This window comes from Ursus maritimus, unplaced genomic scaffold (genome assembly GCF_017311325.1).
Source record: "Ursus maritimus isolate PB19 unplaced genomic scaffold, ASM1731132v1 scaffold_2, whole genome shotgun sequence".
Taxonomy (NCBI): Eukaryota; Metazoa; Chordata; class Mammalia; order Carnivora; family Ursidae; genus Ursus; species Ursus maritimus.
Window position 1 is genome coordinate 5163293 of NW_024424452.1, and position 13533 is coordinate 5176825.

The 13533-nt window shown below is 49.2% G+C and overlaps 2 protein-coding genes across 3 annotated transcripts in view; one reads left to right on the top strand and one right to left on the bottom strand.

The window, feature by feature from the left end:
- The window catches only part of EIF2AK1 (eukaryotic translation initiation factor 2 alpha kinase 1), a 29542-nt gene extending 24246 nt beyond the window's left edge, over positions 1-5296 (top strand). The window contains exons 12-15 of the mRNA XM_008698487.2: positions 571-685; positions 938-1020; positions 2123-2356; positions 5017-5296. Coding sequence (XP_008696709.2) covers positions 571-685; positions 938-1020; positions 2123-2356; positions 5017-5154 — 570 coding nt within the window. The 3' untranslated portion in view covers positions 5155-5296. The remainder of the gene's footprint in view (positions 1-570; positions 686-937; positions 1021-2122; positions 2357-5016) is intronic.
- A 717-nt stretch (positions 5297-6013) lies between these two features.
- On the bottom strand, positions 6014-13477 carry AIMP2 (aminoacyl tRNA synthetase complex interacting multifunctional protein 2). Of its 2 annotated transcripts, none has more exons than XM_040634771.1 (4): positions 13323-13477; positions 9141-9347; positions 7072-7303; positions 6014-6531 (listed from the first exon to the last, which is right to left on the bottom strand). In XM_040634771.1, the coding sequence occupies exons 1-4, from the start codon at positions 13335-13337 to the stop codon at positions 6143-6145; spliced, it is 843 nt and encodes a 280-aa protein (XP_040490705.1). In that variant the 5' UTR covers positions 13338-13477; the 3' UTR covers positions 6014-6142. The 2 variants fall into 2 exon arrangements, with proteins under 2 accessions (XP_040490705.1, XP_040490704.1); XM_040634770.1 differs by having other exon boundaries at positions 13203-13470.
- Between the last annotated feature and the right edge of the window lie 56 nt (positions 13478-13533).

Consider the following 13533-nt stretch of genomic DNA (forward strand, 5'->3'; position numbering starts at 1 on the left):
CCCGTATGGGTGCAGAGTTTTCGGTGGCACAGGATTGGTTGTTCCATCAGGAGAAGTTTGGGGTCTACTCCGGTGGCTTAAATGGTGCTAAATGCATACCTTTCATAGTGTGACCTCGTTGCCTCCAACCCTGGCGAACATCAAAGAATCATCTAGGAGCTTTTAAAAAATATCAAAGTTTTCTCATGAAAAAATCAAAATCAGTGTTTGACTTGTTGGGGAGGACGGTAGTTTTCGAAAGCTTCTCGGGGGATTCTGATGCCCATTGGGGGCTGAGGAGCACTTGAGTACAAGGTGTGCTCCGCGTCAGTGGTTCTCAAACTTGGAGTAACGTGGGGACTTGCACATAACACTGCTGCCTGTGTCCACCCCCAGGCGTCCTGATTGTATTGGTCTGCGGAGTGGCTTGGCTGAAGCCCGCCTGGCGAGTCTAATGTACAGCCAAGGTTTAGAACCGCCGCTCTGCTTTTTAAGTTTTGAGGGGTTACTTGCTCCTGAGTTGAAAACTCTTAACATCTACACATTTTTACTGTGTTAAGAACACCAAGGAGTTGTTCTGTTTGATTACAGCCCAGAAATATTTTTCTTCATGGCTCCGATCAGCAAGTAAAAATAGGAGACTTTGGTCTGGCCTGCACGGACATCATACAGAAGAACACAGACTGGATCGATAGCGATGGGAAGAGTAAGTTTATCCGGGTTTTTTTTGTTTTTTCTTCTTTCTTTCTTTTTTTTTTTTTTGGCGTTAGGACAAAAAGAAGCACAATTGAATGTGTCAGTATTTAAAGAAACCCATAAGGACTTAATGTAATAGCAAAAGTAAGCTAAAGACAGAAAGCAACCCTCGTTCCCTGCAGTGCCCTGCTGAGAGTCCGTGTTCTGTAGTGTAGACAGTGGGACCTCTGCAGTGTTTAATATTTGGCTTTTCAAATTGTAGGGATGCCCACACACACTTCGAGAGTGGGTACGTGCCTGTACGCGTCACCGGAGCAGTTGGGAGGATCCGAGTATGACGCCAAGGTAGTTATTTGCTGCTTTTCCCTCTTCTGCCGCACTTGCCGTGCTGTCCTCGGTGACGAGAGCGCAGTAAATGCAGTGGAAGTTCTTGCGTTGACGTGTTGTTGGAAGTGACAGAGCAGGGTAGGTTGTCTGTTACATCAAACTGCCGTGAACGGGAAACCTCACTTCTTACCCAAATCTGACTGCACTGCTTTTCAGGCTCCTTGACCACTTCTCAACCCGTGGGTGTTCTAAATTATTTTTGCAATGAGCTTTCCTTTTGAAATGTCACAGTTCACGCCAGGAAGCTAGAATTCACGGAAGCCTGTTTCAGCCTGCCTTTCTTCTGTTTTCATAAACACACGCTAACTAATGCTCAGGGAAGCGTGGCACTTGACTCCCTTTGAAGTAGAATGAAGATACTGAAAAGTTTTAATTCATTTGTTCCTTGAAGGAATGTTAAAGTAAATCCTTTCCCCCAAATAACAGCCTAGTAAATTTTCTTCCTTTTCGATGAATCATTCAGCTTTTTAGTGAGTGGGTGTGAACTGCCAGAAAGAAATCCATGGCTCTTCCTCAGATCCTACCTGGTTAAAGACCTGCCTTGAAAAACGATTTCAAGAAAAGTGACACAGATTTTTTGCGGTTTCTTAAACTTTACCAGAATGCTTCGCTGTGTGTGGAGGCAGAGAGGAGAGGGGAGCAGGCCGTAGGGACGCCGACCCCTTAGCTGGCCCAGCACATGTGAGCTCCCGTCTCTCGCTCAGGCTGCTGCACGCCTGGATTTTTGGGGAGTGCTGGGGTCACTGCTATGGTAGTAACTGTGGACGGTGGGCGTTCTCCCTGCCCTTCACCCCCAGGCCTTTGTGCCCGTGGACGCCCCTTTCTGGAATTGAAGAGATGGGGATTGTGATGGTACCAGTCAGCTCTCCCTCAGGGCCATAATTCTGGGCGGCAGACACTTGCCTCTGCGAGGGGTAAGCTCGCCCACTGTGTTCCCTGCATCGTAGGGTCTGAAAATCATCCCGTCTTGGAAAGCTTGTGTTTGAGAGGACACTGAAATGGAAGTGTTAGTTTCCCTTTGTGTTTCACTACTAAATGACTTCTCCTCTGCTTTTTCCAGTCAGACATGTACAGCTTGGGTGTGATCCTGCTAGAGCTCTTTCAGCCGTTTGGAACAGAAATGGAGCGAGTACACGTTTTAACAGGTTTAAGAAGCGGTCAGATACCTGAATCCCTCAGCAAGAGGTGTCCCGTGCAAGCCAAGTATATCCAGCACTTAACTGCAAGGAACACATCTCAGAGACCGTCTGCTGTTCAGCTGCTGCAAAGCGAACTTTTCCAAAATTCTGGAAATGTATGTACCTATATTTTTTTCTTCTTTTTAAAAGTAATCTCTACACCCAAACTCACAATCCCGAGATCAAGAGTCACATGCTCCATGGACTGAGCCAGCCGAGAGCCCCTGTATATATACATATATGTATTTTTAATACTGAGGAAAATATGAAGCTTAAAATAGAATTTAAATTGTGAATCCAATTTCATGAAGAACAGTTGAGCTTAGAATAAGGTTTATGGAAACCAGATTAAACTCATTCTCAGACTTCCCAATAGCACACTCTCCATAGTCCAAGTAAGCAAGGTGACCACGGCCACCTGTCTAAAAGTTGTAATTATAGGCTGTACTTTCTAGCCTTCCTCTTGCTAAGTCAAAAGGCTTTAGTTTTCCTTTCCAACTGGGATATATGTAACCTTCTATAAATTACTACAACGTATCTACTGGTAAAGAGAGGCACATGCCAGAGGGTAAAAGAGAGCACGAAATCTTGTGGGGAGCTGGAGCGACAGTGGCAGAGACCGCCTCAGCCCGTCTGCGATCCTTCATTCAAGTGTGTGATACTGGTTTTCAGTCTGTGAAGTGGGGTCGCCCCAGGGCAGCCCCTTCCTTTCCTCCTTCCAGACCCGTTGTTACTGTGCCAAGTACTACGTCCAGTCTACAAGGACTGGAAACACAATTCATCCATTCTGTTCCTCCAGAAACTTTCTAAGATTTAACAAAAGCTTGATTCAGAGATCCATTCACAGATCCTCTAGGGCTCTTACCCCAAGTGTGGTCCTCAGACCAGCCGCGTCAGCATTACCTGGGGGCTTGTGAGAAGTGCAGGGTCTTGGGCTCCACCGCAGACATACCAGGTCAGAAGCTGGGTTTAACAAGACCCCCGAGAGATTTGCCTCCACAGTGCGTGAGCAGCACTGCGTTAGATGCACTGGTCCGCAGAGTGTAGTCTCCAGGCCAGCAGCATCACGTCCTCAGGAGCCTGATGGAATTCTCAGGCCCTCTCGGCGGCCCTGACCTTAGGGAGAAGTCAGGGGGGAAAGGGGGCCCCAGCCTGTGTGTAGCAGACACCTGAAGTCGTTCTGACGCACACTGGTTGGGAGCTCTCTGTAGTAACTGTTCCGTCGATTTATCTCTGTTTGAGGCTTACTAAGGTTCAGGTAAAACAGTGAAATTTACGAGCTCGAATGGTAACCAGGTAGGCGTAGTACTTTCTGAGTCTTTGGAAACAGCAGATATGGCGATTAAATTTATCTCCTATGGAATGGATTTTCTAACTCCCAAGTTAGCTATTAGAGACCATAGTTATTTGGCATTTGTGGTATTTCTCTTATCTTGTAGAATTTTTTATAAAATAGCCTCCACATGCGTAGAGATTGGTTTGCATGGTCGTTCGTACAGGACTGTGAAAATGACCGTGCTGAGCTCAAACCACGCAAGGGGAGCTTAGTGATCCACGGGAAGTTACGATGGCCCGTGACCTTTAAAAATGTTTCTCAAAACATTAAAAACTCTGTCAGTTGCAGAGGTATGTGGAAATGAAGCATGTTTTAAAACCGTATTTATTTAGGGGCGCCTGGGTGGCACAGCGGTTAAGCGTCTGCCTTCGGCTCAGGGCGTGATCCCAGCGTTATGGAATCGAGCCCCACATCAGGCTCCTCTGCTATGAGCCTGCTTCTTCCTCTCCCACTCCCCCTGCTTGTGTTCCCTCTCTCGCTGGCTGTCTCTATCTCTGTCAAATAAATAAATAAAATCTTAAAAAAAAAAACAAAACAACAAACCGTATTTATTTAGTGCACTGTAATTAAGAACTGATGTGTTCAGGGGCACCCGGGTGGCTCAGCCTTTAAGCATCTGCCTTTGGCTCAGGTCATGATCCCAGGGTCCTGGGATCGAACCCTGCATCGGGCTCCCTGCTTGGCGGGAAGCCTGCTTCTCCCCCTCACACTCCCCTTGCTTGTGTTCCCTCTCTCACTGTCTCTCTCTCTCTCTCAAATAAATAAATCTTTAAAAAAAAAAAAAAAGACGCGTTCAAGAGCGGTTTGAACAGTGCCTGCCTACGTCTCACCGTAGAACTTAGGATATGGAGTGGAGCCTCTTTTGTATGCCTTGGTAAACTGTATGCTCCTTTCCAAGTTTGGATCAGCGGCCAAGGTTTTATCCTTTGCACTCGCGAAGTTGTCTGAGATCTCCGAGGGTTCTTTCAACGTGAATTGTGCTGATGTCACTTTCTCTGGGACATCTTCATCCTTTTCCTCGTTTCTGCTGAGTCCTCTTCACCCGGTCCTGGGGCCGCACACCTTGTGTCTGGCGGTGGTGGGAGCAGCACCCCCACGGCCGGCTGTTTCTTCTCTACCACCATGTAGTGTGATTCGATTCCGCCGCCAGCGTCCGTCCTTTTCATTCATTTGCTGCACTTCCATCTTTGTTGGCCAGTTGCACGTGTCGGGACACACGGGGGCCTGGGTGTGTGCTGTGAGCAAAGTGAGGCCTGGCCCCTGGTGGTGACGTGCATTGTGGGCTGAGGTGCCGACAGGTAGTTCCGGAGCCCTGGTGACCCGACACTGGCGTGGCTTTGCTAGCTGCGGGGACTGGAATTCAGGTGCACCTGAGGGAGGCCTGTACATTTTTAAATGGAAGAGGCCATCTTAATGGAATTTAAAATTTTCTCTTGACAGGTTAATCTCACCCTACAGATGAAAATACTGGAGCAAGAAAAAGAAATCGAAGAACTAAGGAAGCAGCTGAGTCTCCTTTCTCAGGACAGAGGGGCCGAGGGTGACATGAGAGATGGGGGTGTGCCTGTCCTGCCTTAATTAGGCTCCATAAACATGGATGTGGACTTCTAATTCTTTAGTCAACCGGAATGTAAATTTTGTCTTTGTTAGGGTATAGATGGTGTAGTTCTATTTAGTGAGCCTGGACAAGACTTATTAAAGTTGTACAAGTTCCCCCAAACTGTTTCCTTAAGGAATTCTTTTATGATCCAGTACTTTGAACTGAAACCTGCTCTAAACTAAACCGATTTTGCTCTTTTCCTTCTATCCCACAAGCTCCCAATTTTTGGTATCACTGTCCACAGTGTCTGCGAGGTTTAGAAACCGTCCTCAATTCTTTCTCCTTTGAACTCTGCCTGTTGACCACCAAGTCCTCCTCTAGAATGTTCTACCGCAGATCTTGGTGTGTGCCCCTACCCTGTCACTGCCCAAGCCCAGGCCTGCACGCTCGCCACGCTGTTCCAGTTGTGACAGCTGCCAGTTCGTTATCAGAAAGACACCTGATGCGTTCAGTCCCTGCCTCAGAAGCTCCTGCGGCTCTCTGCTGCCCGAGATACAACTTCAGCTTCTTAGCAGCGCAGTGCACATCATCCAGCCTCTGTGTTCTCTTTGCCTTCGGCTTGGCATCATTCCAGAACCATGCCCTTTCTAAGCGTTGTGTCTCTTGCCCCCAAATCATCTCAGTGTAGCTCTGGTAGGAGTGTTCCTGTTTTCGCCCCTGTACTGTGCCCACGGTGTCCCCTTTATTCAGCACCCAACTCCCTACCAACCTACATTCCTCAAAAGCCCCGATGGGATATGTTCATTTTTTATCTCGAAAAATGTCTGCCATGTTGCCGGCAGTTGTCCTGGTGTAACTGACCACGACATGGCTGAACTTTAAATAAAGCGAAACCCACAAATTATAGGATGCCTTTATTGATTCTAGGCAACTGGCCGAAACAGACGGATTTTAGTACAAGTTCCTTTACCACAACAGCGTGAAACAGCACCATTCTCGAAGTCAGGCTTTCACAGTCACTGAAATTCACTTCAGGAGCTTGAGGGCGGTGTTGAAGGGGGCCAGGTTTTCGCACGCCTGCATCCACTTCTGCACGTTGGCCGGCATGGGCCCGCCGCCGCCTCCCGTCTGCTGCAGCACCGACCACAGCACCACGTCGGCCACAGTGAGTTCATTCCCGACGAGCCAGGGGCTCTTCCCAAGAGCGGAGTTCATGGAGCGGAACACAGCGGCTTTCTCTTTACTGCTTCCCTCTTTTAGCTGAAAGATGGCTATATCCACCCAGCTATCTATGAGGGTTAGATTTACAGCGTTCTGCTTCTGGCCAAACAGAGAGAACAGAAACCGTGCGATGTTCCCCTCTCCTTCGATGGGACACATTGTTTGTACGCTGAACTTCATCTGAGTCTTCGGCACTGAAAGGCAAGAAGCACACGGTTTATGGTGACGCGCGCACCCCCCGCCCCGCACCCCATGTGTTGGGGGGAAGGGCTTCAACAACCAACAGGGAGAAGGGGAATCGCTGATAATCGGGAACTGGTGGCAAGGGAAAGAATTTTCACGAACATCATTTTGTCTATCCGTAACATGTGTAAGACAGTTTAAACTGGATATTTACAAAATGCAAACTATGTTAAAAAAGGTAACCATTTCTGGTATTTGATTATGATCATTTTCAAGCAAGAAGGGACCTCAGACCATCTCTTCCAACCCCTGTGCCTCAGAATTTGCAGGATGAGGACTGGAAACCGCAAGTCCCTGTTTACCCTCACAAGGTTCATCTGTGCTCCTTTTCCAGAACTACCCCACATGCTTACTAGACTTCTAGGGAATTTGACCCGACAGTAAGTAGCCGAAGAACGTCACAGTCCTGGCCCCTTGCTGCCTCTTACTAAAGTCAGGGGGGCATGTCTCGTTCCAGAGCATATGAGCACAGTCCAGCGGCCTCTGCTTACCATTCTTCCAAATCAGAGTAAAACCCAGCTGATACTCGTGACGGGGCTGTTTTTTAGTCTGCTCGCCAAAGCACTTGAGGAGGTTTTCTGGCACGCTCTTGACTGCGGAATGCGTGTGAACAGTGGACAGGACCCTGTAGTGGTCACACAGTAGCCTGTGCAGCACGAGCAGCGACAGGGGAGGGGAGGCGGGGTTCGCGTTGATCACGATGTCTTTCAGTGCCCCGTAATCCTGCGGGGAAAGCCCAACAGAGCGAGTAATGTTAGCGGCCACTTGAGTGCACGGAATTGTACCGGTGCTGTTCTTAGGGCCTAACCAGGGTTACTGAATGGAATCCTCAGTGCCCGCGATCACCCCACCTCCCAGCTGAGGAAGCTCGTCCTGGGAGGCAAATAACCTGCCCAAGCTCACTGAGCTCGGTAAGAAGTGGAGCAGGGATGTGAGTCACCTCCAACCCCCCCTTTTTTTTAAGATTTATTTATTTATTTGACAGAGATAGACACAGCCGGTGAGAGAGGGAACACAAGCAGGGGGAGTGGGAGAGGAAGAAGCAGGCTCCTAGCACAGGAGCCCGATGTGGGGCTCGATCCCGGAACGCCCGGGATCACGCCCTGAGCTGAAGGCAGACGCTTAACGACTGCGCCACCCAGGCGCCCCACGACTCCAACCCCTTAACCTCTGCATTGCTGGCCCCCAACAAGTGAAAGGTTGACTTCGCTGTGAAGTTAGTAAAACACATCTGAATGACACTATTTGTTCCTAAGTTATTAAAAATGAAAGCCACACATGCAGTCACTCCATTTACCAAATCTTTCCAACACTTGACCACCTGACAGGATAGCTTCCGCATCAATTTGTGTGAGTCAATGAAGAGTCCCCTGAATAAGGACCTTGGCTCAAAATGTCATTGGTGATGGCAAGCGAGCAAAGTCTAAAAAACTAAGTGTTAACTAAAGGACTAAAACACTGCCCTTTTAGATGCAGACTTTATCTTACACGTTCACTCTTAATGACGAACTCCTATAATACAATGGAGGCCAAATTCAAATTCCTTGGCTTTCTGTACACAGCCTGCCACGATCTGGCTGAGACCTGCTGACCAAGCCCTGTCACATCAACCTATGATGAATGCTTTGCAATTCTCTGAACATAGCATCACTTGATGCTGTGCCTTCCGAGGTATCAAAATTCATCCTCAGCACCATGCGCCCTGGGAAGCCCTCCCAGCACCCTGAGACACTGGCACAGCTGGGCGTGATCAACTTATCAACGAGACTGGCTCCCTGGGGCCCTGGCAGGGTCTCTGGGACCTCGGTGTGGGCAAACGTACCGGATGATTAAAGAACCTGAGTGCAACGGTGCTGAGGTCACCTGGGAAGACCCTGCAACCTGGCCTCCACCTGTTAGGTCTTTAGGCAGCAGCACTTCTACCACCAACTCCAGATGATCCTTGAAACCAGCCCTTTCATACTCTCAATAATACCACTTAGAAACAAGACATTCTTTTTTGCATATCAGACTGTCACCTAAATTGGCCAAAGCCTGTAGACTGATCTTTAAAGGTGTCAGATGCAACTTAATTCTAAGACCACAAACTGAATGTAGCAAAGGATGCTTGATCTGTGAGACTCAGAGCAACGCTCTGAGATTCAGGCCGCTCTCAAGAGTCACGACGGACTCGCGGAACCTGAGAAGCACTGAGCCGAAACAGGTCTGTTTGTCCAGGCTCAGAGGCTGTTGGAGTGACGTCCGCCTCTGGCCTGCGTCATGTGCTGGGTGGAATGGTGGAGAGCTGTAACTCGACTCCTAACCCTGCCTAGGGATCCTCCCAACTCTTCTCCACCGGGTCGGAGAAGTCAAGCGGCTTTGAACTTGCTTTGGCTTCGCTCTTAGCTCATGAATCTGTTCTGTGCAAAGCACAATCATTTAGGGGAGGAGAAAAGAACATGCTCTTTGTACCACCTCCGAGAACTAGAAAACCAAAGCTTGAATCACACAAGCACAATTTTCTGGCACTGACAACAGCCTAGCATGCTGATGTTCTTTTGAGCTCTCCAGATAAACTCACCTTTCCAAGCACTGAATTTAAGTCCAATGCGCTCGTCGAGAAAGCACTGGGCTCCTCAGCCTGGATTATGTTGGTTACATCCATGTCTGCATCTGGTGTCTGAATCATCTTGGAGAGGCCATCAACTGCAGCTTTCAATTCGTACAGACGTTTTAAAATATCATCTTGGCGGGACTCAAGAGCTTGAAGAGATGGGTCAGACTCTTCCTAAACAAACCAATATCAAAACATTCATTTCCTCTAATTATCACAGCAGCGTTTAAATTTGATCACTTGTCTTCTACTGCATTCCATGATTTCATCAAACGCCCCACCTCTGAAAAAATACTAAAATGAAGCAGCAGAATCATCTTGTTTTCCCCACAGTCCAAAAGATACTGCAAAGTGATGTACAGATGCTTTAAAAAAAAAAAATATATGGGGCGCCTGGGTGGCACAGTTGTTAAGCGTCTGCCTTCGGCTCAGGGCGTGATCCCAGCGTTATGGGATCGAGCCCCACATCAGGCTCCTCCGCTAGGAGCCTGCTTCTTCCTCTCCCACTCTCCCTGCTTGTGCTCTCTCTTGCTGGCTGTCTCTCTCTCTGTCAAATAAATAAATAGAATCTTAAAAAAATAAAAATAAAAATAAAAAAAACTGTGACTAAAGGCCATTTTGAAATTGTAGGACTCCTATTTCAGGTAATTTAAGAACAGAGCATGGAAAATGAACACAAATCATTGTTCGTTATTCTTAATATCAAATTAGTTCAAAATACTTTGCTTATTTAACAAATAGAAAAAGATGGGGGGGGCAATGAGACTATAACTCAGCAATTTATACTAATAGAAGTGAAAATGGACCACAATGGGCTGAACAAAAATGTGTCATTTGACTTGGAAAAGTACGTCCGTGCAGTCAGATCAATGCCCCCCATCATTCTCAATGCAGTACTGGCACTCTCCTATCTTAGAATCATCCAGAACTTTCTCACTGCTGAAATGCAGAACTTCCTAAGTAAGGAATGCTTATGTCCTTCGTTCACTGAATCTTTGCATCCTTCTTGCCTGGTATAGTGACTGCTACACAGTAACCAGTAACATCTGCTGAGGAAAAATCTCAACTCTCCACAGACTTACTTATAAAGCACTAACAAGAACCCTCTTGATAAAGTCACAACATACAACCTATTTCCAGATTCATGAGCTCTCAAAACGGATAATCCATTTTGAGCCCAGGGAAGAATATGTTAAGTCGTAACTAGACAGAACAATCAATATGGCAGGGACCTTGAGTTGCCTGTAAAACACACTCACGATACACTGTCTTTGCTGGCAAGCCAAATGTTCGTGCGAACTTGTTTCCTCCCACAGTGACTCACAACGCTGCTCTCTCACAGACCCAATTCATCGCTGGGTGCTGTCCATTTTCTGGAATCCACTGGCTTCTAAGCTTGCCTCAGCTGTCACTGCCCAAGTTCAAGACACCACTTTCCACCTGGCCTGCTTCCACTGGTCACCCCTCCAATCCATCCCTAAGATGGCAACCAGAAAGGTTAAAACCAATGTCAATCCCATCACCCCACCTGCGTGTTAACCTTGTGGGCTCTTTGCCTAAAAACCAAAGCCCTTAACCTGGCTTGAGAAATAGCCTGTGTGACCTGTCCTCTGGCCATCTCCTCTCCCACAGTGCTCCCCCGTGCTCTCCACTAGCTGTGCTGTCCTTTGGGTCCCTAAAACACACCATGCCCCCACCTACCACAGGGCTTTTATTCTGTTCACTCTGTGACACTCCTCCCTCTTCTCCTGGAGCTTAATCCGCACTTTCTCACCTCCCCTAGCCTGCCGCTCTTAAGATCAAACGACAAAGAAATGTGAGATGACTGACCTGTGGGTGGAGCAAAGAAGCATAAGGACTTGAGTGGGCCAAGGAAATAGTTAGGTGCTGACCGGAAGTAAGTCTGAATGCAAGGTGTGAAAGGCAGGGCTGCTAGTGCGGAGTACCCTTCTGTTCCTTGGTGATAATCCTTGAGAAGCATTCCAGTCACTTCTAGCCAGCCTGATCTGTGCACTGTCTTTGCACGAGCTTGCTCAATTCTACAAATGGCAGTAGGGTCCCCGATGAACCCGGGCAAGGAAGTGCGTACTGGATTCCGTGCCCCAGTCAACACAGTACAATGCCTGAAACAAATCCTGCATTCCTCTTTCTTTTTTAAAAAGATTTTATTCATTTATTTGACAGAGAGAGACAGCCAGCGAGAGAGGGAACACAAGCAGGGGGAGTGGGAAGAGGAAGAAGCAGGCTCCCAGCGGAGGAGCCTGATGCGGGGCTCGATCCAGAACGCTGGGATCACGCCCTAAGCCAAAGGCAGACGCTTAACGACTGAGCCACCCAGGCGCCCCAAATCCTGCATTCCTAACGTGGCCTGTGACTGGGAGCCCAGCACAGCTTGATTTCACCTGTCTCGATGTGAGGAATGAGGAAATGCTCAAGTTCTGCTTTACCTGCCCCCTTTCCCTTGTCTTCCTGCTCAGATTAGATCGTGACTTGGCATACTGTGTTTATCTACTTGTCTTATTTTTATATGTATTTTAGAAGCAGTTTATTCTTTGTGTTGCTTCTCTTTGCCTTTGATATGCTTGACTTCTAATTATCTGTTTCTATTGTATTCATCTGCTAACCAAGTGGGCCTGGGTGTTTTCTAAGTGAAAAGGTCACAGTTGAAAGGCCAAGGAAGCTAAGCTGTGCACAAAAAAAAAAAAAAAAAAGAGAGAGAGAGAGAGAGAGACTCGGTTTCAATTGAGATGTGACACTTCCAACGCTGGGCCTGGGTTTTGCTTTCAGTTCCGTGAGACTGTCCAGTTGACTGGCACTGGATCATGGTGCTATTTCTGTCTTAGCTCCCTAGTGAGACAACTGTGTCATTGTTTTCCAACTAGCCCAACCACTTGCCTTCCAATCTAGGCAGAAGACTTAAGACAAAGTGAAGGAGGGGCGCCTGGATGGTTCAGTCAGTTAAGCCTTGGACTCTCGATCTCAGCTCAGGTGCTGCTCTAGAGTTGAGCTGAAGCCCTTCATTGGGCTCCACACTGGGCCTGGAGCCTCCTTAAAACGAAATGAAGGAAAACGGACTACAAAAGTTACCTGTTCACTCCTCTTCAGCCAGAACAGACCTAAGGTTGTAGACCTAAGGTGGGTATTGGGAACCAATAAAAAACAGAAAGGCCGGCAGGCACCTTACAAAACAGACCACCGAAACGGCCAGCCAACGCGACAAGGCGCTCCACGGATTCAGAAGTCCGGGAAACCTGAACTAGAACTACATCGGGCTCCCACGGTCCACCCACCAGCTTTGGGGAGGGTGCAAGCACCAGGAATTCCATGCCCACGGCCGAGGAGCACACAAACCGGCACACGCGCCGCTCTGGGAAGCGGTTTACCTAGTCCAGGTGAAGATAACCCACGCCCCGGGAGCCGGCAATCCCACCCCACCCCGGGGCACGCCCCAGGCCTGCTAGTGCCCGGGAGCGCCCGCGGCAGCACCGCGCGTCACAGCACCGAGGCAGACCCGCCCGCAGAGGCCCTGGGAGCCAGGTCAGCGGAAGGCAGCCCGACACACCGGGCGCAGGACGCAGACTCAGGACACACGGACCGCGGAAGCCGGGCACTCGGGGCGCTGACAACGTCCTGTTAACTTGGGTGGCAGCGGTGACACTGGGGTTCGCTTTAGAATTCCTCAAAATTAGCATTTACGTGCTTCTCACTTTTCTGTGGCTACAATTTGGTAGCAAGAAAGCTTTAGTAGCCATAAGGGAGAAAATAAAGATACAAGGGAAATAGCTCTTTTTAACAGACACAACGCGCACACGGAACTGGCGGCAGCGTGGGGCCAGGGTGCGGCAGCCCGGTCGGATCCCAGGGCTCGAGCCTGGGGCGACCCCAAGCCTGCAACCCAGCAGACCCGGCCACGGCGCCTGCGCACTGAGCGGAAGCCCGGCGGGTGACACTAAGCGCCTGCGCACTGGACCGGGTGGGAAAACGTACGTTCAGGGCGGGTGGGGGCGGGGCGGGGCAGCGCGCTCCTACCTGCACGTGGCCTGCGACCGGCGCGGGGCTGCCTGTCCTGCCGTGCACGTTGGGGAGCCGGTACATGCAGGTGGGAAGCTCTACACGGAGAGACGCGCTGCCCCCGTGATAGGGCTTTACCTGGTACATCGGCATCGTTGGAGCCGAAAGCCGGAAGGTGGCAGATGAGGGACACGAACGCTCAGAAACCGTCCGAGACCACGAGAGACAGCTGCCACCTCCTTTCCGATCCGGCTGCGGCCTTTCGGGAAAGCGCAGTCCGTGTGGTCTAATTGGCCCGCGCCCTCTGGACGTCACGGCCTCGACTTTTTACACAACCAATCGGCAAGAA

Coding starts and splice junctions, on each gene's coding strand:
- AIMP2 (XM_040634770.1), bottom strand. CDS start 13,337: ATGCCGATGTACCAGGTAAAGCCCTATCACGGGGGCAGCGCGTCTCTC. Junction 7,304..9,140: donor TAAATTCAGTGCTTGGAAAG/GTGAGTTTATCT, acceptor CTTTCCCCGCAG/GATTACGGGGCACTGAAAGA. Junction 6,532..7,071: donor TACTCTGATTTGGAAGAATG/GTAAGCAGAGGC, acceptor CTTGCCTTTCAG/TGCCGAAGACTCAGATGAAG.